The sequence below is a fragment of the Alexandromys fortis genome, unplaced genomic scaffold (genome assembly GCF_014885135.2).
Source record: "Alexandromys fortis isolate MF-2015 unplaced genomic scaffold, M_Fortis_MF-2015_v1.1 scaffold_25, whole genome shotgun sequence".
NCBI lineage: Eukaryota > Metazoa > Chordata > Mammalia > Rodentia > Cricetidae > Alexandromys > Alexandromys fortis.
The window spans coordinates 735,004-760,469 of NW_026067904.1; the positions used below are offsets into that span (position 1 = coordinate 735,004).

General features: G+C 42.8%; 1 protein-coding gene and 1 pseudogene across 3 annotated transcripts in view; one reads left to right on the top strand and one right to left on the bottom strand.

The window, feature by feature from the left end:
- The window catches only part of Sil1 (SIL1 nucleotide exchange factor), a 245,648-nt gene that overhangs the window by 174,526 nt on the left and 45,656 nt on the right, over positions 1 to 25,466 (top strand). For all 3 annotated transcript variants that reach the window (XM_050135036.1, XM_050135037.1, XM_050135038.1), the window contains 2 exons: positions 9,179 to 9,370; positions 15,010 to 15,131. In XM_050135036.1, coding sequence (XP_049990993.1) covers positions 9,179 to 9,370; positions 15,010 to 15,131 — 314 coding nt within the window. The remainder of the gene's footprint in view (positions 1 to 9,178; positions 9,371 to 15,009; positions 15,132 to 25,466) is intronic.
- On the bottom strand, positions 23,964 to 24,061 carry LOC126497205 (uncharacterized; annotated as a pseudogene).

Sequence of the window (25,466 nt, forward strand, 5' to 3'; positions counted from 1 at the left end):
GCCTCCCATTTCCCTCCCCTCCCCCAATCAAGTCCCCCTCCCTCGTCAGCCCAAAGAGCAATCAAGTTTCCCTGCCCTGTGGGAAGTCCAAGGACCACCCACCTGCATCCATGAAACTGCCTAGGCTCCCACAAAGGTCAAAAACCCATTGCCATTGTTCTTAATTGGAACTGGCTTACAGTTTCAGAAGTTTAGTCCATTACCATGTGAGGGAGCATGGCAGTAGGCAGACATGGCGCTGGAAGAACTGAGAATTCTACATTTGGATCTAAGACATCAAGAAGGAGAGAGAGAGAGAGAGAGAGAGAGAGAGAGAGAGAGAGAGAGAGAGAGAGGGGAGAGAGGAGAGAGAGAGGGCCTGGCTTGGGCTTCTGAAACCCCAAAGCCCACCCCCAGTGACACACTTCCTATGACAAGGCTACACCTGCTAATCCTTTCACATGGTGCCATTCCCTATGAATCTGTGGGGTTCATTTTCATTCAACCACAACAAACCATATAGAATTACCAAGGACCAAGGAGAATATGTACTAAGATTCCTCATTCATAATGCTGAACATATAATGTATACCTGTAATAAAAGTTTAAGTTACAATTAGGTTAAAGTAAGAGATTAAAGACAACTATAATAAAATAGAACAGTTCCTGTATACTGTAATAAGACTTTTCTAGTGTGTAGGTAGTATGTACAATAGTATGTGCAGGGCAGAAATGCTGGACAGAGGATGTTCATGTCTGTGGCAGCAAGTAGAAGCAAGATAGCATGCGTTTGCAACACATAAATTAAACCTTAAGGATTATTATTATTGTTATTATTAGTAGTAGAAGTGGGAGGATTGGAAAGATAGCTTGGAGGATAAGAACTGTTCTTGCAGAGAAACCCAAGTCTGGTTCCCAGCACCCATATTGGGCAGTTCACAACCACCTGTATGTGACTCCAGCTCCAGAGGGATCTGATGCCTCTGCCCTCTGTGGGCACCTGCACTCATGTGCCTGTCTATATCCCCCACTATATATATATATATTTAAAATAGTTTGCTTGCTTGTTTGTTTTGGTTTCTTTTTTGAGACAGGGTTTCTCTTTGTATCCCAGGCTGTCCTTGAACTTGCTCTGTAGACCAGGTTGCTCTTAAACTCAGAAATCCACCTTCCTCTGCCTCCCAAATGCTGCAATTAAAGGCATGTGCTACCACTACCTGGCTAAAATATTTTTTAAAGAAGCAATTTTTTGGAATTTTCTATTTAATATCTTTGTGCCATAGTTACCATGAATTACTGAAGCCATGGAAATTTAGATAAGTGCTAAATTGAACTGAAAATATAATAAATAAAAATTAAAAGTTCACTGGATTAGATCAGATTACAGGTGTCAGGGAAAGAAAGTAGAAAGAGATAAAATTATAAAGTCTGATTAGATTAAAAATAGATTGGGAGAAAAGACAAAGAGAATGTTAGGTACCCGTGGGACAACAAAAGATGTAACATTTGTGTCGTTGGAGCCCAAACTCCTTGTATGGCAAGGAGTTCCAGACAGAGAGGGGAAGAGTGTGGGGCTGAAACACAAGCTGAAGAAACCAATTTCCAAATTTAATGAGAGACATAAACTCACAGATCATGAAGTCAAATGGACTTTTTGCGATAAACTGAGGAACTTGGCATCCAGACACAGCACAGTAAAACTTTTGAAAACATTATAAAATGGATTTTTAACAACTCAAACATTTGCTTCCTACAAAAATTCCACTCAAGTATAATAAAGGATCTAGGTTGAAAATGAAAGAATGGAAAGTGTATCACACAGCTTTACTTTTTTTTTTTAATGTTTATTTATTATGTATACAATATTCTTTCTACGTGTATGCCTGCAGGCCAGAAGAGGGCACCAGATCTCATTACAGATGGTTGTGAGCCACCATGTGGTTGCCGGGAATTGAACTCAGGACCTTTGGAAGAGCAGGCAATGCTCTTAACCGCTGAGCCATCTCTCCAGCCCCCACAGCTTTACTTTTTAATAAAGATAATAGCTGTCTTAACGTCAGGTGATATTGACCACAAAGCAAAGGAAATAGCCAGTGATGAAGAAGAATGTTGTTAGCTGGGCGGTGGTGGCGCACTCCTTTAATCCCAGCACTTGGGAGGCAGAGGCAGGCGGATCTCTGTGAGTTCGAGGCCAGCCTGATCTACAAGAGCTAGCTCCAGGACAGGAACCAAAAACTACAGAGAAACCCTGTCTCAAAAAATCAAAAAAAAAAATGTTGTTTAATCATAAATCACACGGTTTCATTTTTATGTCAAATTACTTGAGGCAAAACCTGACAGAATTAAATGGAATAAACAGATAAATTCACAGTTACATTTAGAAACTTGAGCATCCCTTTCTCAGAATTTCTAGAACCGCAAATCAGGACATGAAAAAGCCGAGTAATAGCCAGAACAATGGTATTTGTAGCGTATTCTCCCCACACTGGCAGTGTATACGCATCCTCCCTACACTGGTAGTATATATAGACATTCTTTTCAAGTATCCATGAACAGTCACCAAGTTAGACTGCACCTTGAGTTATAAAACAAATCTCAACAAAACTAAAAGAATTGAATTTACAGAGTATTCTTTCTGCTCATAAATGGATCAAAGTAGAAACCCATAATAGTAATAATGTCTTCAAATGCCTGTGTTGAAGAGAACATCTTGGGGAAGTAGAAAAGCACATTGAACTGAGCACAAGTACAGATACAGCTGGGGAGATGTAGTGGTAACCCTGGAGCCTAGCATTTGAGATCAGAGGCCGGAGAACACAAGCGGAAGCCTTGAGCTACATAGAGAGACCTCTGTTTCAGAAAACCAAGTATTGGGGATGAAGCTCAGCGGTAGAACATTTGGTTAGTATGCTCAAAGCTCTCAATCCAGTCCTCAGAATTGCAAGAAATCAAGTATGTGCTGCCTATACTTACCCACAGGAAACTATTTGAAGAGTCTATAGCCATTAAGGAAATTTGATTTTTTAGTGAGAATGATCCAAGAAAGAATTCTTGAGTTTCATATAGTTTGACGGGCAATATCTACCAAGTATTGAAAAGTAATTACCATCAACTCTACATAGTCTTCCAGAAAACGGAAGCAGAAGTGATAATTGCTAACTTATTTTATGAGGCTGGTGTTAACTTCTACCTAAAGCTGATAAAGTATTAAAAAAATTTTTTATAAAAAACCTCTTCAGAATTAATTCCTCATGAATATAAATGCAAAAAACTCAAACACATAGAGACAAATCAAATTCAGCAATTTACAAAAAGACTAAAACACTAAAACTGAAAGGTGTTTATTACAGAAACGAAAAATTGATTATAGCTGGGCGTGGTGGTACGCACCTTTAATCCCAGCACTGGGGAGGCAGAAGCAGGGAGCTCTCTGTGAGTTCGAGGCCCCAGCCTGGTCTGGCTGCATAGAGAGACAGTGCCATGACAGATCTAGTTGCAGTGGGTGTGACGACGTACACCTGTCACCCCCGCACAGACGCTTGTGAACCTGAGGCCAACTTGGCTGCATAACAGGATTCTGACTGAAAAAAAATCAGAAACTAGCAAACAAAAATATAAAACCCAATCCCTGTAACCGCCAATGACAGCTAAGGAAGAAAAATTACCTCATCATATGTCGATTGAGATATTAAGAACATATGACAGAAATTTAATACCTTTTTATGATGAAAACTCAAAAAAACCTGGAATAGAAAGCTTCCTCCATTTGATGAGGAAATCTCTGAAAGACTATCGAGTGTACTGTATAGTGAGAGGCCAACTCCATTGACTGTTCACTCACCCCTTGTGGTCTTGTTAGCTGTCAACTTGACAATATCTGGAATTAACTAAAACACAAATGTCTGGGCACCCCTGTGAGAAACTTTTTTAAATTAAATTATTAGAAATGGTAAAACCCATTTGTAATCTAGATCTTTGAGATGGGAAGATCCACCTTTAATCTGGATCACACCTTCTGCTGGCAGCCTATAGAAAGTACACAGAGAAGAAAGTCAGTTCTCTCTCTGCCTGCTTGCTCTCACCCTTGCTAGCAAGTCTGTTTCTTGCTGACATTAGAGCCTACTTCTTCCGGATTCTGGTGTGTACTGAAGACCAGCTGAGACATTCAGCCTGGTGGAATTATTGGACCTTCTGTTCATTGGCAGCCATTGTTGCCTATGACTAGAGTCTATAAGGCATACTGCTAAGCTCCTGCCCTCTCCAGAGTCACTCTATAATTTCTGCTCCTCTAGGAGCCCTAACTAACTCATCACTCATTTAAAACAGCCCTAACAAGTCAGTAAGGCAAAGAGAGGAGGTAAAAGGAAACCAGAAACAACCCAACTCCGTATTCCAGATGACAGATCATCTGAGTGCAAATCCCAGAGAACCCCTAATAAACAAAACACCCTTCTAACGTTAGTGAATTCAGCTAGGGTGAAGGATGTAAAACCATCACAATTCAGTTGTATTTCTATATACTAGCTATGAATATCTGGAAATTGAAATAAAATATACAAATACCGTGTCTCCCCAAAGTAAAATATTTAGGCATAAAGCCAAGGAGACATACATAGAATCCATATATGAAGGATGATGTAAGTTAACTAAGGAGTTCAGTCCGTAGACATACTGTGTTCATGAGCTGGAATGTTCAACATAGTAAAATATGTAAGCTCAGTGCATTTTCTGTCAGTATCCCAGCAGGGTTTTTGAAATGTTACAAGCTCTTTTGGGGGAGGGGGAGTAGGGAACAAGATCGGTCTGTCCTCAAAGTCTGTGTAGGCAACTGAACTGCTGATCCTCCTGCTTCTGCCTCCTGAGAGCTGGGTGAGCTACTATCACCAATGTGGTGCTAGGAATTAAACACAGGGCCTCACACATGCCAGTGATTCCTGTCAGGTATAAATGTTTACGGAAATAAAAAGTGCTACTACTGATATTTACTTAGTGCTGTGATTTAAAAAGCCAAAACATTGAAAATTAAAGTTTTCATTTCTTGGTTTTAAAAACAACAAAAGCAGAAACCTTTACCAAAGAGTAGAGCAGTCTGTACACTGCTTGACTGTTTGTCATAGACGCTGGCATGAACAAAGCAAGCATCTTTCCTGCCTTGGCGGATGATCAGCTCCTTTCTAAGTATGGATCAGCTTCTAGATTTTACCTATTGTGCTTTAAATGTTGTGAAATTTCTCAGAGTTTCTCTAACATGAAGGGTTTTTGTTAGTATCACTTATCCTTTCTGTCACTTTATATATTTATTTTATTAACTTCTTTTTCAGTACTAGAGATCAAACCAAAGGCCTCCTAGGTACCAATGAGCTACATCTTCAGCCTTCCTTAAATTTTTAAAATACATTTATTTAGTGCAACACCACTCAACCTGTAGGTAGCAGCCCCTTTAGGGGTGGAATGGTTCTTTCCCAGTGGTCACATATCAGATATCCTGCATATCAGCTATTTACATTAAAATTCATAACTAGCAGAATTACAGTTATGAAGTAGCAACAAAATAATTCTATGGTTGAGGACCACCAGAACATGAGTGACTGTATTAAAGGGTCCCAGCATTAGGAAGGCTAAGAAGCACTGATTGTGTGTGTGTGTGTGTGTGTGTGTGTGCGCGTGCCTGTCTGTCTGTCTGTCTGTCTGTCTCTGTGTGGAGCTGTGAAGGTTAGTTAGTGAGTGCTCACAGTGACTAAAAGCAGACATCAGATCCCCTGAACTGGGGTCACTTGTGAGCCACCTTGGGAATGCAGTATGCACTTTTTGACACAATGTCAAACTGACCTTGAACTCACAAAGATCCCATGCCTCTGCTTTCTGAACAGATGCATTAAAGCCCCAACCACTCTCAGCCAGCATACACTCTTACCTCTTGCACCATTTCTCTAATCCCAATTTTATTTCTGAGACAGGGTCTCACGTATCTCAGTTGGCCCCAAACTCAAAATGAAGCTGAGGATGGCTTTGAACCTTGACCCTCCGCTATACTTCCTGAATGCGTAGGGTTACGGGTATGCACTACCATATCTAACTTATGTGGTATTAGGGATCAGACCCATGGTTTCATGCATGCCAGGCAAGCACTCCAAAGACTAAACTACATCCTCAGACCTAAAACATGGTTGCAGTTAATAGATTGCGGTACCTGAAATGTAAAGCCTCGTGTAGAGGAGGGGCTATTCATATCCAACAGTCTGTTCTTTTAATGGCCTTGCGTGTGCTAAACCTTTGCCGTGCTCTACCAGTGACTTATATATCAAGTCCAATGTAGGATTTTTATATACAATATATAAACAACCCTCAAAATTCAACAGTTAAAATAAACCTATTTAGAAAGTGGGAATTTTTTTTTTTTAATTTACCAAAGCAGATATGTAGATGGTAGATAAGCCATGAAAACTTGTTTAGCATCATTAGCCACTAGAGAAATGCAGACTAAGTCTACAAAGAGAATTAATAAGGCACTGGAGAGATGACTCAGTGGTTAAGAGCACTGGCTGCTTTTCCAAAGGTCCTGAGTTCAATTCCCAGCAACCACATGGTGGCTTACAACCACCTGTAATGAGATCTGGTGCCCTCTTCTGGCCTGTAGGCATACAGAACGCTGTATACATTATAAATAAAATCTTTCAAGAGAGAGAGAGAGAGAGATTGAAAGAAAAAAAAAAGCAAAAGCTGGGCGGTGGTGGCGCACGCCTTTAATCCCGGCACTCGGGAGGCAGAGCCAGGCGGATCTCTGTGAGTTGGAGGCCAGCCTGGTCTACAAGAGCTAGTTCCAGGACAGGCTCCAAGGCTACAGAGAAACCCTGTCTTGAAAAAAAAAAAGATATTAATAACTATTTATTAGGACATAAAATGATGATAGTACCAGATACTGGTAAAGATATAGTTAACTGGGGTATTTTATACATAGCATATAGGAATGTAAAATGGTACATATTCTCTGGAAAACAGCTTTTAAATGAAACAACATATATTTACCATATAAGCCAGCATTTGTGTTTATATGGACTTACCATAGAAAAAAAAGATATATGTTTAAACAAATCTGTATATAGGCTTCATGTGTTCATAGCAGTTCTACCTACCTACCTATGTATTTATTGTCTATGTGTATAGGTGTGCATATGCCACAGTGCACGTGTGGAGGTCAGAGGATAACCTTCAGGAATTGGTTCACTGCTTCCACCTGAGTTTAGGGATCGAATTCAAGTTGTCAGCCTCATGTGGCAAGTGTTTTACCCACTGACCCATCTCCTGCTGAGCAGGTGTGTTACAGTAGCCAAAACCTAGAAACAGCTCGGATGTGCTTAAGCAGGTAAATGATTAAGGAAACTCTATGGAGATGATTAAATACTCAGAAATAAAAAGAAATGAACACTTGATGTGTGCAGTAATGTTGAAGGAGCGGCAGGGCTGCGTCCCTGGCACCCGGCCGCCCGCATGGCTAGCTTATGCCCAGAAATAATTACACGGAAACTGTATTCTTTTAAACACTGCCTGACCCATTAGTTCCAGCCTCTTATTGGCTAGCTCTTACATATTGTTCTAACCCATTTCTAATATTCTGTGTAGCTCCACGAGCTGGCTTACCAGAAAAGATCTTAACCTACGTCTGTCTGAAGTGGGAGAATCATGGTGACTCTCTGACTCAGCTTCTTTCTCCCAGCATTCTCTTCTGTTTACTCCACTCACCTATGTTCTAACCAATAAAATGTGCCAAGGCAGTTTCTTTATTATAATTAACCAGTGTCCTTCCTCCATTACAGTAACTTGGGTAGCTCTCAAGGGCATTATGCTTAGAGAAAAAAAAGCCAATCTTTGTGATTCCATTTATATAACATTCCCCAAATGTCAGAATTACAGAGCTGGAGAAAAGAATCAGTGGTTATCGGGGCTTTGTTTCTTTAATAGGCTTTCTTTAGAACCAGGAACGATCATCTTTGTAAGGCAGAGATCACTTGTTTTTTTCTTTTTAGGGTTTTGTTTGTTTGTTTGTTTGAGACAGGGTCTCACTCTCTAACCGTGACTGTTCTGGAACTCACTATATAGACCAGGCTGGCCTCGAACTCACAGAGATCCTCCCGAGAGCTACCTTATTTGTTCAGCTCCCCTGTCTATTGCTGCTATTATTCCATGGCTCTAAGTGCCTTAGCCTCCCCAGATCTCTCTGCTGGCTTTGCTTACCATCCAGACACCTCCCCCTGAGATTTGCAAGAGCATTTCACAGGGTTTCAGCCCAGAGACGGGGTATGGAACCTCATAGATGTGAGAGCTCTGCTGGAGCATCTCTTTAAGAGGCTGATTCATACCTTTGGTTGGTATTTCTATAGAACACTTATGCTGGGGAGAGAAGCCATAGGTAATAGATGGATAATTTGGAGCTGACAAGCGCTCATCATCCTGCTTTTTATAAATACCCATGCCTTTTAATTTTTCCTGGAAGATGGATACATAAACCACTGCAACCTTTCAGACTCTTTATAAAGAGCACTATCCACTAAAATTAGGAAGAAAGTGGAGTGCCTCATGTATAAAATACCCAATTAAAGTCTTTTATTCACCTCCGAAATAACTTCATTTTAAAAGTCTTTGTGTGTGTGTGGTGGGGAGGATTGAGAACATTGTTTGGGATTTGAGTACACACAGTAATGTAGCCGTTTCACACAGCTGACAGATTGTGCACCTGTGGTTAGACTGACAGGAATGACAGCTCTTCCCCACAGTTTCCCACATCCGGCTTTCCCCAAAATGTGGGCAGTGTGAGGCCAGGGTATCTGGTTGTGGAAGATAGAGAACCATGGTATAGATTGTCCACCTACTCTAGCTGTCCTGTGCGGTTAGAGGTTGAACGGGAACTTGTCTTGCTTTCCCTGACTTCAGTGTTTGCACCGAGAAGATGTTTCTTCCAAACTTGAATAAGCATGCCTAGGAATGTCTTAAAGTGTGTTTTTGAGCAGAGCCCTATCTAGGTAGATTCTGATGGCTTCTCTGAGTCTCTTGGAAATCTAATAGATCTAATCTATCCCAACAGATTAGATCCCCATGTTTGAAGAGCAGTTCTGTAAGGGTGGCCATCCGCAGCAGACTGGGTGGATCTTAGGGAAGTGTCTCTAGCTCCTTGGATTAATCATGTCTTTGCTGTTTTCTTTAGGCAAGGCAGGCCACCGTGAGGCAGCTCTTCCGCCCCATTGAGGAGCTGAAGAAGGAATTTGACGAGCTGAACGTTGTTCTCGAGAGTGACATGCAGATTATGGTGCGGCTGATAAACAAGTTCAACAGCTCCAGCTCCAGCCTAGAAGAGAAGGTCGCTGCGCTCTTCGATCTCGAGTACTATGTTCACCAGGTAGAGTATTTCCTTGCCCGTAAATCTGACTCTTTAATTGATAGCTCTAAAAATAAACGCCTGCCCTAACCCGAGGAAACAGCTTCCCCAGTTTTGCTTCTCCGTGGCACAGATGCTTCAGTGCAGGCTGGTGTCTGTGGCAGTGGATGTCTTCTTGGAGGCTAGAACAAACCTCTTTTTTGCTTGAACTTTTACCCCTATTTTTTTTTAAACATTAAGACAAAATAACTATAATCATGTGTACTTATAGTCTGGAAAGGGAAACAAATATAATGAACAACTGAGCAAATTAACAAACAGTTAATTTGAGATTATAATAGGGGTTTCAAAGGGTGATGTAGGAGTGTACCATAGGGGAAGTTAGAACTAACTGACAAGTTAGAGTCAATAAAAGATGGCTTCTCAGAGGAATAGGAGTTGGCTAGATGAAGAAGAGAAACTCTTAAGCCGGTAGTGGCAGCTGTTGCCTATGGCCAAATCTGGAGTAATGTCTATATTTGTAAATATCACTTTATTGTGATAGCTGCACCCACTTTTTGATGTAGTCTTTATTACTTTCATGCTATGGTGGTACAGTTGAATAGTTGTGGCAGAGACCAAATAGTTGTGGCAAAGTCAAAAATATTTATTGATTACAGCTTCTTGCCAATTATTCTTCATTTCCCTCCACGTCACCTGTGTGCTACTCGCCTTCCCCAGAGTGCTGTGGGAACACTGCGGGAGGGGTGAGGATGGCGTGAGAGCTGGCGTGAAGCAGTGTCCTCTGGACTTAGCAGGCTGCTGTCCTCACTCTCATAAACCCACAGCGGCCTGAGCTGTCTGCACAGGACCTGCTGCACAGGACCTGCTCACAGCCACGCCAGCCAGCAGCCCAGCCTTCACCCCTGGCTGAGAAGCTCTTGACAGCTGATGGCTGAGGGAGGGGAGGAAGCTTGCTTTATGGTTCCTGGTGGCTCATCAAGCTCCAGTAGCTGGCTCCTCACCCATCATACATGGGCAGCACAAACTGATCGCAGTGGGTTATTATTTTTTTAAGGACATGGAATTAGGAAGCAGTAAGGGTGAATTTGGGGGTGGTTAGAGGAGAGTGGAGATCACACTGTATACAGTATATTTGTGGAACTGCAAAGGGACATTGACTAGAGCTAAAGAAAAGGAAGAGGCCTGCCCATCAGTGCCTGTGGCAGGTGGAAGAACTGGCCCTGTGGTCATCATTGTGGGAGACCCATCAGCTGCAACACTCGGGAGGGCAGGCCCTGCACTTTGCCAGGAAAGCACAACAGAACCAGCCTGTCAGTGCAGGTTGTAGGTGAGCCAGCCCTAAAATTGTGAGCATGTGAGAGCTGTACCCATTCCCCGTATGTCTTGTGGCAGAGAGCGCCCCTCCACCCATCAGTATCTGGGGCAGGTGGTAGAGCTGACCCTGTGGTCATAAGAGCAGGAGAGCTATCCCTGACCCCCTGCAGCTGCACCTCACCAGGGCAGCAAAATAGAGCCAACCCCAATAGTGCAGCTGTAGGTAAGCCAACCCTGAAGTTGTAAACATGGGAAAGCTATCCCCATTTCATATTGATGGACCAACACTATGGCTGCCCAGGCCCAGACCCACCCCATCATTCACCCTATCTATGATCAACTTGGGCACATGAACGGACCTAACCTGCAGACCCAAAACGGCAGGATCTCCACAACACAGGGCAACAACAGGATATCCAGCAGGAGCCCTAGCAAGGGCCCAGCATTGATAGGGTATTAGAAACCAGAGGCCTCGAATCAGACCACTGACTCTCTGCAATGACACTTGCAAGTTAAGATGTCTGGACAAAGGGGACTCATGATATAACTCACTGTAGCTTCTAGGGTGAGATTTTTAAGTTTTTCCCTTTTTTAATTTAATTTATTTTTTTTTGCCTTTTTTCTCTTAAATTTTGTTTTATTTGGGGTGTGTGCAGGGGTGGAGGTCAGATGTGAAGGGACATGGAAATAAAGGGGATTGAGATACATGATGTAAAAAATACATAGAATAAGTAAATTTTTAAAAGTAAGAAAATTTATTTTACATAATAAAAAAGAGATAGAAAAAAAGAAAAGGAAGAGACCATGGAACCTTATAGGCCATGAGAGAGAGAAAAATTGGAGCATAGTGGACAGAGGATGAGGTGAAAACAACCCTCCAGCTGTTGTTGAGAATCTGACCAGAGATAGGGAACCTTGGTGGAAACAGAGCCCAGACAGGAGGCTACTTTTGGTGGTCCCCAAAGGCTGCATGGTCATAATCAAAGGATGCGATCCTTACCTAGATGGCCAGAGACTCAGTGTTAATACCCCAAAAGGTTGTACAGTCATAATCAAAGGATGCAGTCCTTACCCAGAGTGCCAGAGCCTCAGTATCGTCCCCCACTCCACCCCACCCCACACATGACAGTGTCCTTGTTTTCTTTAAACTAGGCTAAGAGACATTGTTTTTCTCTTTGGGGTTTTGACAGCTTCTGTGGTGAACTTGAGTGAACAGGAGTCATTTCATTCTCTTGCCCTGTTCAACTCTTTCTCAGACCCCAAATAGCAAGACTGTGATCCTCTTATAAGGTGATACAAAATGAACCTGGGTTCTCTTTCCCCTTCCTAGTCCCAGCTTTTCTATTAGAGACATTTAAAGAATCAAGGCTTCCAAGGATTATTGATGCTGACAGCTTTTACTACGCTTTCCATCTTTAACATCCTTGCGTGGATTTTTAGGTATCAGCTTTCTGTAGGTTTTGCTTCAGGTCACATGAAAGGCTAAAATCGCTACAAGGCTCACCATGCCCAGAAGGGGTGAGTGACACAACGGCTAAGCTAGCGCTGACCCAACAACAACAACAACAACATTTCCCTGCAGGTCCCATCTGGCAGTGCCATCCCCCGGGTGGCATCGCAGTCCACTCTTACAGTTTTTTGGACTGACCAGACTTGGCCAGAAGTCACCAAAGAGACAGTCCATTGGTCAAGGCTACACCACTCTATTGGCAGAAGTGCCTCAGTGCTCTGAGTCATTGACTCAGCTTGCTACTAAGGTACCATGACCTTGGTAAGATGTGATTTCTCAGGGAGATTCTCGAGTACATAGCTCAGCCTAGTTTCCAGTGTGATGGAGAGTTGGGTGGTGGAACGCTAACTTTGAAGCAAATAGAACTTTTCTAGCCAGGACCTTCAGTCGATTCCCACTCTAAATTCACTGAATAGAGGCTTAAAGAGCCATGTGCTTCAAGGACTTAAACTGGATCTGCCAAAGGATTCCTTGCAGCCATATTTTAATTATTTAAACGGGATATGTGAAAAGCAAAATCTTGTGTGTAGAAAACAGTTTGTGAGTTATTTATGAGAAGGCCTCTGCGTGCCCCTTCTGCCCTGGGCAGAGAACCTGCCTTTTCTCGTGTGACTCCTCAGTGATTAACCCCACCGTTCTTTCTCAGGTTTCTGTTCTCTCACATCTTGTAGTGCTCTGAACTTTTCTGAGGGTTGACTTAGTTCCCTCTATCCCCTTTGGATGCTCTCTCTCCTGCACTCCTCTCCACTGGTCTTGCCCCATCCTGGAGGAAGCCTGAGAAAAGTTTTGGCTCTAAACCTGCTGTCTTCTGTGTGGCTTTGGGAAGAACCAGCTTTTGGAGTGCAAGTAGGCCAGAATGAACCATTGCTTTCCATTGCTAGCCAAACAATGACAGGATACCTTCAAAGGCTACTGTGTTTACAGAAATATCAGCAGTTTGTGTCTCATGGAATTGTTGCCATACAGATAAGTGGAATCTAGAATGCAGATTCCCGGCGACTCTGGGCTGTGTTGGGCTGGGGTCAGCCCAAAGGCGGCTGCTTTGCCAGGGTTTGGTAAGTGGTTATCTCAGATGTGGACTGATGGGATTTTGAGCACTGAGTTTGTATCTGGGAATCCCCGAGCAGGGGGGATCAGAAAATGGGTGTGAGCTGATACGTTTTTAAAGGAGGGAGACTTGTGTCAGCAGAGTGCCACCTCCTGTCTTCCTGATCAGCGGGGCTTTGGCACTGTACAGGGCACAACAGAAAAATCCTAGCTCTGGCCTTGGACAACCATGGCAGCCAGACTTGATGCTGCACTGTAGCCTTGATGGCTACTTGCTCGGCTCTGTAGTAATAGCACCCATGCACTTGTTGGCACAGACACTGTAGATTGATTGGTTTTTAAAATTCACAGCCGGGTTTTCTTGGGGGAATAGTTCAGATTTTTACTTCTCAACTCCAGGGTTAATCACTGAGCATCAATTGTATGTCCCTTACTCTTCTCGTTACTGGACTGTAAAACCTCTGCTGCTGTGAAAGTCTGTCAAAATGCATGGCAGTGATGGTCCAAGTGCTAAAGATAGGCCAGGCCCACCAAGAACATGGACAGAGTCAGACGTTAGTCTCTACTTGCTTTTTCTCTCAGAACCTACTTTGTAGTTTAGAGGAAGAAGTTAGGACAGAGTCAGAAAGGAAGCAGCTCTGGGTTGTAGGTGAGAAAGGAGGCATCCATTACATCATGTCTGGGCTCCCGCTTCTGAGTCTTCCTGATGGGCTGCAGAGTGGCATCGTGTGGGCAGTAAGAACCTGACTTTTCATATATATATGCAGACACAGAATTTAGTAAGTTTGCTAGTAAAATGGGTTATTTTGTTTTGTTTTGTTGTTTCTTCAAGACAGGGTTTCTCTGTATAGCCCTGGCTGTCCTGGAACTCGCTTTGTAGGCCAGGCTGGCCTCAAACTCACAGAGATCTGCCTCCCAAGTGCCACCACCACCTGGCTAAATGGTTATTTAATAGCAATTTAAAATAATAATTTAAGTGCCACAAAATCAGCATGTCTGCTACATCTCAAACTAGGATGTATGAAAAGACATGTATGCAATTATTTAGTATTGATTTTATTGTAATGAGACCTTTTACCATCCCGTGGGGTCATTGTTTGCAGTCAGTCAGCTTATCGGCTGTGCGATGATAGAAACACCCTGCACTGGTGTCACATAGTCCCTCGTTAGAAAAGCAGACCTAGGTTGAAGCCTTTGGGAAACTGACTTTTATACAGATTTTATAATAAGTGTCCTCAGATCCAGTCAACATTACAAAACAGGCTAATTGTCACTTCTCTCTCGGCACTCTTGTGGAACACCCCCAGCGCTCCCCACACACCCTGGCCCATCAACAGGGCTCCTTTTATAGTCCCTGGTTTCTAATTAAACGTCAACTTTTTTTTAGCCTCCACTGTTCCCATTGTGTTTGTATATCCACAGAAAGTATGGCACTGGTGCCATGATGCCAGGTTCTTTGTGTTAACAGCTTGTGTGTTTGGAGTAAGCTTTGTGACTCACTGCAGTGTTAGATTTTTCTGAAGAGGCATGTTTGGCATTAGCAAGAGCTAGGTGCCATTTCCGCCGATTCCCACGCAGGTGCTCATAAATGGTGTTACGTGAATGAGAAGTTCTCAAGTGTAAAATTACTTTAAAACTTAGGTTGCTCATGCACCCCTCCTAGATACTCAGAGATGCCACTGTTGCTTTTTACCTTTGTTTTTGGCTAGTCACCAAAAGAAGAGCTGTCCGAAAAGGGCTTCCTTCCCTGATGGCTATCCTGGGCTCAGCAATGTCTTTGTTGCAGATGGATAACGCACAGGACCTGCTGTCCTTCGGTGGCCTTCAAGTGGTGATTAATGGGCTCAACAACACAGAACCCCAGGTGAAGGAGTATGCTGCGTTTGTGCTGGGCGCGGCCTTTTCCAGGTGAGCAGCATGGGTGGATTGTCACTGGCCCTAACTGGCTTAAGGAAAAATTACTTGCTGGTCAGTGTGGTGCTGGTGAAGCTGGGGCTTGAGTCAGTCTTTATTCCAAATAGAGGTTTGTATGTAACTATGTATGTATGTATGTATACACACACTTAGTCACAGATCTTAGGTCACATTTTCTATTTTCGTAAAAACGAATACAGGACCAGCCACATATAGTAAGTAGTGAGAAAGGAGATAAGCTACAGGAGTTGATCCTTTGGACAGTAAAGCTACATCTAGGGAATTCTTGGTGAATCTGACTAATAAAGGCCTTTTGAGAGGGATGTGGCTTCCCCCAGTTGCTAGTGTTAATCCCACCAGTCAAGAATAAGACCACTACCACAATAGAAAGCCAAATTTGAAGCAACTTTAGTCAAATGCTGGTCAGGTAGATGGGCTCTGTTCAAGTCCATCTCTGGTGCCCCAGGTAAATGGCCCCTCAGGTTTTACAAGGGCTTAAGAAGGCATTTCCCACCAGGTCCAACCAGGGATAAGTATACAACCTGAGGTATTTCCTACCCATGAACCTTCCACCCACATGCGATGAAGCCCATCCAGCCACAGATGGGTCAGACAAACTTGTTTAGAGGAGTGAAGACTGTGGCTGGTTGTCTTCCCCGAACAGGAACCTCCAGCATTCCAGGAACTGTCTGTCCTTAGCCAAGGGGCTCGCACATCACAGGCATTTCTGTTTCTTGGATTTCTGTGGTACAGTAGTTAAAACTTAAGATGTAACTTTGGCTCTCACGCTAAACCAGTCAACATGTAGTCAGGTTATTGCATTCTGTGGATGTAGTCTTTTTAGCATAGTTAGTCTGTCTTAGTCTGGAAAACTTGTCAGGCAAGACAAACAGTAGACAGCTTCTTAAAAGAATAGACGTGGAGAAATATGTGGGTATCGAACCGTTTTACTCATTTTAAAAGATCAGTATACCTTTATACTGTTACGTTCATCTAAAGATATCTGCAGTAGTAGGACTATCTATATTCCTGCTCTGACCTTCAGGCCGCGATTGTCCTGTGGTAGTGCTGTAGATGGTTAGGTTCTGACTTCAGGACACCTCAGTCTCCCTTAGTCTCACTTTCCAAAGCCAGTGTTTTCCGAGGAATCGCCTGTCCAGCCACTCGACACAGCTGTGGTTTCAGCCCAAGGTCTCGCCCTCATAAGGCTGTAGAGACTTGAGAACTCACACAGGTTCACTCTTGCTTCTCAAGCCAGAAGTGAACTAACTCAAGTTCTAACCTCTTCATCTAGACTCAGTTTTGAAATCTCAGTCTTATTCCAAAATACTTCCAGTATAAATGTGATATCCTATATATTCCTTGCCATTGCTTCTGGAAATAGATTCTGGAGAAACAGTAGTATCTTCATACCACTTCCTTGTTAAAGGGGACCCAGTGACTTGAGAAGCATGCATTTAGACATTCCTAGCAAACCACTGTACCTCGCCCACATGCTGTGCCAATATGTGGTGTTGTGACGACGTCTCCATGACTGGGCTGTGTTAGTGTGAGACCATGTTAGCATTCATATAGTATCACTAATATTAATAGAGAAAATATCAACTATTGCAGTTTAGTGTTGTAATGGCAAGCACAGTACTGTAATCAAAGTGTTCTAGCTGGGGTTTTGATAGCTCACTGAAGGCTGTTACAGTGACGGCATGGGATGGCGCCAGAGCTTCTGGAAGCCAGAAGCAGGCTTCCAAACACCAGGAAAATGTCAGGGTTTATGCAAAGAGAAGCTCGACACAAGTAAGACTATTTCTGCCAGAGGCTGGCTTCAGTGCTATTGTCTGATGTGCTGCCCTAAGTAAGATGACTGCACCCCTCCCTGTTTCAGACCAGATTGGATGTGTAATCGCAGTGATTAGATAAACTTGCTCCTTGCCAAAGGGGCATTCTAGAAATAGCATCCTGGAATCATGCATCCGTAGGCAACCTTTTGAACTGGGAACAGTAATTGGTGTCCAGTGCCTCTCATAAAGATGAATAGCAAATAAAAATATATAATAAGCACTTGCCCATAATAATGTGGCATCAGCATCATTACCTCATCATAATGGGTCCTTTTTTACTATCAGTTTTCCTTATAGGGAAATTCTTGCATCATTTATTTCTATAGCACAAGCCCTGTGGTCCCCAGTTTGTCTTTGTTAAGGTGTTTATGTCCTATCGTGTATTGTGATGCTGATGTTGCTGCTCCATGAGGGTGTTTATATGCCTGCCTGGGTTAATTGCCTAATAAGTTCTTCCATGCACATTTCTGTGGATGAAGAGGTCTCTTCCCCGATGTTAAACATCAATTATCCCAAGATCAAGGAAAAGATGACAGAAACATAATTGACATGGCTACTGAAATAAAATTTGTTCCTTTATTTAAACATGATTAACACCCAATTGAGGGTCACACATACTCATTTTCTGCTTATTGCCCATGTATAATAAGATAGGTGAAGTTCTGTGCAGATCATGCAGAAATGTGTATGCTGACCGTTAGCAGGTTCCTATTTCCATAGCTACTCTCTTTTAAAAGCCCCTTTCTTCTTCAAGTAAGTTATTCTCATTGACCTTTGTGTGACCTGATCTCATCCCACAGTAGCGACTCTTAATGCCTGCTGCAGTCTGTACCAGGAGTCTCAGACAAGTCCTTTTTGCTTCTGTAAGAAAGGAAGTTTTAGAAAACCTTGTGAATTTCAGAAGCCATAAAGCTTTCTGCAGTCTGGTTTTGCTTCTTCTCAGCAAACTGGCTGCTTTTCTTTCCCTTCGTCTCTGCAAACCTCTACACTGAACTGGCACGAGTTGAAGGATGAAGAAGCTGGTGTCTGCTCCAGCGAGCACCAGGACAGACTCCAAAACTACAGAGAAACCCTGTCTCGGAAAACAAAAGCAAAAACAAAAACAAAACAAAACAAAAAAACCTGGAGCCAGGTATCAGGTCAAATGCTGAAAGATCAGAGAGAGAAAAGAGCAAAATACAGCCAACTCTTACATTATTAACTTTGCTGAAAAGAGGCCGAACAACTGTCTCCTTTGCCTTAAATGCCTCACTCCACCCAACCATATCACTTCCTGTCTGTCTGTACAGACCTCCAGACCTCTATGGTTAACCAGTGGCTAGCTCTGCCCTCTGGTCTTCGGGCAAGCTATTTGTTAGAGTCCAAACAGGATACCACTGTAGAAAGGGTATGTTTTAACCACTCTTCTCGCATCTTCCCGGGAACCTCCCTGGCAGATGTGGGGTGAAGATGTTCTCATGGAACCAGTGTGTTCCCGAGCATTGCGCATGACCCCCATGCTCTCTTGTGCTCTTCCCAATGTTTTACCTTTAATTTGAAAATAATTTTTGATTATTTTATATATGAGTATTTTGCCCACATGTGTATGCATGTCACATGCATGTCTGGTGTCCAAGGAGATCAGAAGAGGGCATCAGATTCCCCAGAGCTGGAGTTTGGATGGTTGTGAGCTGCCATGTGGGTGCTAGGAACTAAACCTGGATCCTCTAGAACTCTTAGCCATTGAGGCAGCTCTCCAGCCCTACTTACCATAATGTTTAACTACTTGGCCAGTGTCTTATTACCATGACCCATCTCTGTCTTTAGTCTTTAGTTTCTTGGTGAATTTCTGTGCTAGGCTGTGTCTTCCCCTTTCTCTTCCTGATGGCTTTGTGTGCTCACTTAGGACCAAAATTGTTGGTTTCATTGAACATTTATTTTAATCCCTGTCATCTGTTTGATAACTTTGAAATTTATTTCCTATTTTAGTACCTTTTAGTGTTCAGCCACCACCATGTTCCTTCCCTTCTGTCTTATATCTTCCTGATTCCCACTGAACATCCTTGTTGTCCCTGTGGTGCTGTTTTCCTTGCCGCAGTCTGTGCTCCTCACTCTCCCCTCTGGGCATGCTCCTCCTGGCCCACCGAGGATTCAGTGTGCACCGCCTCCCTTCTGCCTCCAGCACAGCTTAGTGCCGTCTAGTTTTCTTCCCTTTACTTCCAAACATCTTGAAGGAATAAATTAAAAAGGATACTAATGAACTGCATTAGGTTAATATACGTTAATATACTCAAACCCACTAGTTTTACAATCTGATTTCTGTCTATGCCTGAAGATTATCAAGAGTGCTTTACCCTCACTGACACCTCTCTAGCAGTCAACAGTGTCAGCCGTGACATTCCTTGGAGAGTGTGTCATTGTACTCTCTTGTCCATAACTGATTATTTTGCCTCCTTTGTTCTGTGCTGGCAAGTCAAGCCCGGGTTCACACACACGAAGCATGTGCTCTGCTGCTGAGCTACGTCCCCAGCCCACAACACCAGCCTTCTGCTGCTCCCACTGTAGCTACTCACCAAGAATCTTCCAGCCTTGTCCTCTCTGCTCATCTGCTAATGGCTTTCTCTTCCTGTGGTTTTAAACACCCTCTAATTGTGAATCACTACGAAGTCTGCATTCAAGTCTAGTTCTTTTCCTGAGATTCCCTCAATCTGGACTCTGCCATGCTGACTGAACCTCACATTCTTAAGAAAGTTGAATTCATTATTTTTTTTTGACAAACTAGGTTTTTTCTTCCCACATTCTCTTTTCATCTATTCTTGTCACAATTATTGTGGTTACTCCACCTTGAAACCTTCGAATGATGTTTGAGTCTGTGCTGTCTTCAATTCCCTGTCGGTAAACCAGGCTTGCGGGCTTTCATCTCCACTGCTCTTATCTCCTAAGCCGTTCCTCTTCTTCATTGACTTTAGAGAAACTTGACTTTGTAAGTACAATGTCTTGTCCAGAATGAGAGAGTCCCCCCACCACCCTGCCGCCGTGAATAATCTAAACCAAGCACGGTAATCCCGTTCTCTATGGATATGGATTGATTCCGACATGGGCGAATGACCCGGTTCTGACAGATGCAGCATACAGAGATACTGGGTAGAGAGCTTCTGCAAAGAGTTAGCTCATGTGAGTAGAAGGCTCAGAGGGAGGCCACACCCACTGCTTCTTGCCTCGCCTCGCCTGTCTTGGAGCCACAGCAGTTACCTTAGACCAGTGAACTGAGAAGCACAAGGACAAAAGACCAGTAAGCTGAGGAGGAGGATGGAGAGGACAGGCAGAAGGAGCCTGTGTCCTTCCTGATGCTGTGAGACACTCTAGTGGTGTTTGGAGATACTCATTTTCAGCCTCTTTTTGTGAAAAGTAATTAAATATCTTCACTTTTTTTTAAACCATGGTTGATCATTATTGAACTGATCCTTGTAACTGAACTTACATTCCTATTGATAAATTTCCAAACTCCCTCTGATATTTTAGTCTGTTATATTCCCCTTCAGAGTATTTGTCTCTGTTTGCAACTATGTAGGTGTTTGGTTCCTCTTTATTTCCCTGACTAGGTAGTACTAGAGAAGATAGGGTAACTTTAACTTTGCTTGTTCTTTATTATATAACATAGGCCTGGCCTTAAAAGGATGGTCAGGAAATAATTATTGGAAGACTAAATGAAGAAACGAATGAAAGTAATACCTACAAATTAATTTTACTCGTGAGATAATGAACAAGGCTGAGTGCAGAGTATTTTTATTATTAATGATGTAATAGTAGGTGATTCAGATCCCACACCTTGACCCTTTAAGACCTAAGCCCTTGGAAATGAGTGTGTTACCCTACTGGCTCAAGGCCCAGAAAATAGAAGGCTAAAAATTGGGATGAGGTCAGACGTTGGAGTTGCCAGCATTTAAATAAAAGTTTAAATGTGACCCATAGGACTAATGTGACATTTTGCCTCAAGTTCTTGTTTTCTGCACTTCTCCAGAGACAAGGGAGGTATTCAGAAGCATTTTTCTGATAAAGTGATTAGTGTAATGACCAAGACCGACCCAGGCAGCTGGGTAGCCGTGGCTCATGCACTGCATTCAGAATCCGGTTAGCGATTCTCAGACGACAATTAATGACAAGTGGAAAACGAGCTCTCGGCCTGACCCGCTGCCTTAAGCACTGAAGAGATCAAGACTCCGTTCTGGGAAAGGAGGCACTGTTCACTTAATGGACTTGTCTCCTCAGATTTCTATTGAATCCATCTCTGATGTGCTCCTGCCTCCTCCGCATTCTTCTCTGCTGCCTTCAGACCTTTCAGTATTGAATATGTCTTTTAATTACTCCTTGCCTAGCCCCAGACCACAAAGTTCTTTTCTTTATCTTCAGTTTTATTAGCATTTGTTGCCTGGACGTCTAAACTGACTCTTTAATACATTGACTGCTTCGTAGCTCATCAATCCTTTCGTTTATTTCCGCAACAAAAATGAGTGCTTTGGAGGAGTAGGAATGGGCACCCAAGTCTGCACACTTTGCAGAGTGTAAGTCTATTTGGCTACTTTAAGAATAAATGGTTTTCTATTCTACATGGGAAGTAGAAAAAGACAAGATCTCCTGAGTAAATTAGGAGCATGGGGACCATGGTTAGAAGGGGAGAGGGGGAGGAAGGGAGGGAAGGAGAGAAAAAAAATATATAACTCGCCGGGCGGTGGTGGCGCACGCCTCTAATCCCAGCACTTGGGAGGCAGAGGCAGGCAGATCTCTGTGAGTTCGAGACCAGCCTGGTCTACAAGAGCTAGTTCCAGGACAGGCTCCAAAACCACAGAGAAACCCTGTCTCGAAAAACCAAAAAAAAATATATATATATATTTTTTATATATACATATATATGTATATATATAACTCAAAAAAATTTAAAAGAGAACTGGAAAAAAATAAGTAAAACAATTCTTAAAAAAATAGTCTAAAAAACTAAAACCACTAAAACTCAGAGGAAAATGGTGTCACCTAGAACAGTGGACTTGTCATTTTCTATACTTCATTTTGTCTAATTTTTTTCTGAGTATATATTTGTAATTAATACAGTAGCAAAACAAATCAGAGTAGACCTGAAGATTTCTATATTTAATAAATTTTCCAAGAATCAAAATACCTGGAAATGTGAGATTAAATATTTGAATGTTTTTTTACACACTCGCTCAACTCAGCAGAAGAGATGGTAGGACAGTTTCTTTGCATAACTTCAGGGAAAATTAGTAACATCAAACCTTTATGTGGTAGCTCTGAAAAAAAGTACAGAAATCCTAAATCCAAACAAAACTGAAATCCTAAGGGGCGCAGAACACTGGAACAGATGCTGCCTCGGGGACTTTGCCATCCTCTCGTGGCTGAGAGCTTCCAGCTTCAGCTCAAACGTTACAGGAGACAAAATTTAGGACCTCTGAATGAGAGATAGAAAAATGAAGTCTTGTTAAAAGGAGTTGTTCATATGGCTTGAGTATGAAGAGAGGTTCTCAGGTCCACTCTAGACTGCACTTACGTTGAAAACTGCACCCCTTTTACAGTCTGGAAACCTCGAGCCACGACACCATCACTGTTTGCGTCTCTTCCTGTCACTACTCATTTTTCTAGTATTTTGAGCTATGGTTGTTCAATATATACATGTGGTTCAGTAACTTCATGCCTACACCTTGTATCATTAGTAGAAGTATCTTAGCTCCTATGAAGTTATATTTGTCCTAAAGTTTATTTGATATTTATTTAATGCATCCACTAACCTTGTATTTTGGGGGTATATCCTTTCATCTCTTTTCTCTCAGTATTTATTAGTATTATATTATAGATACATCTTTTATTATATAGCATATAGTTAGACTTTGTGTGTGTGGATATGTGTATGTGGTGTGTTAGTTACTTTTCTATTGCTGTGCAGAGAGAGAGAGACACCATGACTTATAAAGAAAGCGTTTAGCTGGGGGCTTGCTCACAGTGTCTGAGGATGAGTCCATGGCCGTCATGGCAGAGAACATGGCAGCAGGCAGGCAGGCTGCTGCGGGAGCAGTAGCTAAAAACTTTCATCCTGACTTGCAAGTTGGTGGAAGCAGAGTCTGGACCTGGCACGGGCTTTTGAAGCTTCCAAGTCCACCCCAGTGACACACTTCCTCCAATAAGGCTGCACTTCACCATCTTTTTGAAAACAGTTACACCAAGTGGGGGACCAAGCATTCAAATATGTGAGCCGCAGGGCCATTCTTATGCAAATGACCACAAGCTGTACGCGTGTTTGTGCACACGCGTGTGCTCGTTCTTACACCTGTGGGGACTTGAGTTTCTCAGTGATTCTCCACTGTGTTTTTATTTTATTTTGTGTATATTAATGTTTTGCTTGCATATATACATGCAGCGCATGTGTGCCTAGTGCCCTTGGAGGTCAGGTGAGGGCTTTGGGTCCCTTGGAACTGGAGTGGCACAGTTGTGAGCAACCTTATAGGTGCTTGAACCCAGCCGCGCCATCTCTCCAGCAATGCACTTCAGTTTTTGAGACGGGGTCTCACGTAGGCCAGGCTGTCTTAAACCCCTCTGTAGGCGAGGGTGTCCCTGAGCTTCCGATCTTCCTGCCTCCACCTCCCGAGGGCTGGAAGTACAGACATGCGCCACCGGGACGAGCATGCACCAATGGGACGAGCATGTTGCCAGTTTTGTAATTTTGCCTTTTAAGAGCAGTTAGTTTTACAATTTTTTTAAAATGTTTTTATTTGTATCTAATTATCAGCAAATTTCATCATTATATGTCCAAGTATGATTTGTTTTAGTGTGTCCTCTTTGGCTCTCCGTGTGCTATTTTAATCTACAGGCTTCAGCCATGGAAATTTTCTGTTTATTACCAGTACTGTGTGCTTCATTGGCTCTCCCCCGTATTCTCTGTTGCGGATGGTATTAGACCATCTGTTTCTAGCATCTCTTGTGTTCTTTCTGTCTCTTTTTCCCATGTCAGATGGGTAATGTGCTGATATCATAGCAAAATCTGAGGAGACATCTCACACAGCAGCATGAAACCCCAGCTATCACCTAGACAACACAGAGGGTCTCTGAGTGTCTCTGTCTTTGTGTCTTTCAGGATGATTGCATTCACTTGACAGAGTTTTTTTCCCAAGTGTGTTTAATGTGTTTATCACATCTATGAAGTTGTTAGTATTAGATGACTATATTTTTCACTTCTGGGAGTTTCCTGCTAATTATTTCTTTAATTGAATTGAAAATTTCAATATGTAGCATTTTGATTATTGTTCAATTGAAATGATTTAAACTTTAATTGTGGTTCTTTGATTAATATGCAATTATATTTCTCAATTTCCAAATACAGCGGAAAGTTTCTATTCAGTGTTTGTTATGAACATTGAGCTTGTAGCTAGATAAGTCCCCATGGTTATAGTCATTTGAAATAAGTTGAGATTTTCTGTATGGTTAGTTTTTTGTTATGGTTGGATGAATGCCCCCAAAGGTCTGTGCATTAAAGGCTTGGGCTGCAGGATGGCACTTTTGGAAATAGTCAGCCCGTGGGGGGAGGAGGCACTAATGGGCGGTGCCATTGAGACATTCCCCGGAAGTGGATTGTGGGCCACAGGTAACGGGCGGTGCCATCGAGACATTCCCTGGAAGTGGATTGTGGGGCCACACGCAGTCTCTGCCTGCTTCCTGGCTCATTAGTTCAGTGCTTTGCTCCACTTACTACATGTACCTTGTCCTCAGACTGAGTGCCAGGGTGCCACCTGATTGTGGACTGGGACCTCCAGAATCAGGAATCAAGATACCCCTTTTCTCTTTACAAATTGACTCCTTCAAGCCAGGCAGTGGTGGCGCAAACTTTTAATCCCAGCACTCAGGAGGCAGAGGCAGGCAAGTCCCTGTGAGTTCGAGGCCAGCATGGTCTACAGAGCTAGTTCCAGGACAGGCTCCAAAGCTACACAGAGAAACTCTGGCTCAAAAAAAAAACAAAACAAAAAAAGAAAGAAAAGAAAAAGAAAACAATTGACTCCTTCAGCTGTTTCTTTATAGTAACATGAAGCTGACTGAGAATACCAGTGTCCTTCTTTTGTAACTGTCCTGGATATACATGGCTGAAAAGAGAGTGCATTCCGTTCTCTGAGAACGCAGTACCTCCATCTCCCATCAACCCCTTCCTCCCACACATGTTAAGACTTGGGGATGGTGCAGAAACAATATGTCAACCATGGTTCATGTTGTGAAGTCTTATTTCTCTTTCCCTGGCTAGCCGCACTGGAACAGAACTCCTGTATGCTGAGCAGTCACAAGGCAGTCACAGTACTCAGCCGTTGTTCATGTTGTGACTTAGCTGTGTGTTCAGTGTAATAGGGTGGTTTGTTGAAGTGTAAGTCTATCATAAGTCAAACCTCTGTGTGTGTTACACATATACGTACCCATGTATGTAGATGGTCACATTTATTATGCACCACGTGTGGAAATGCACACA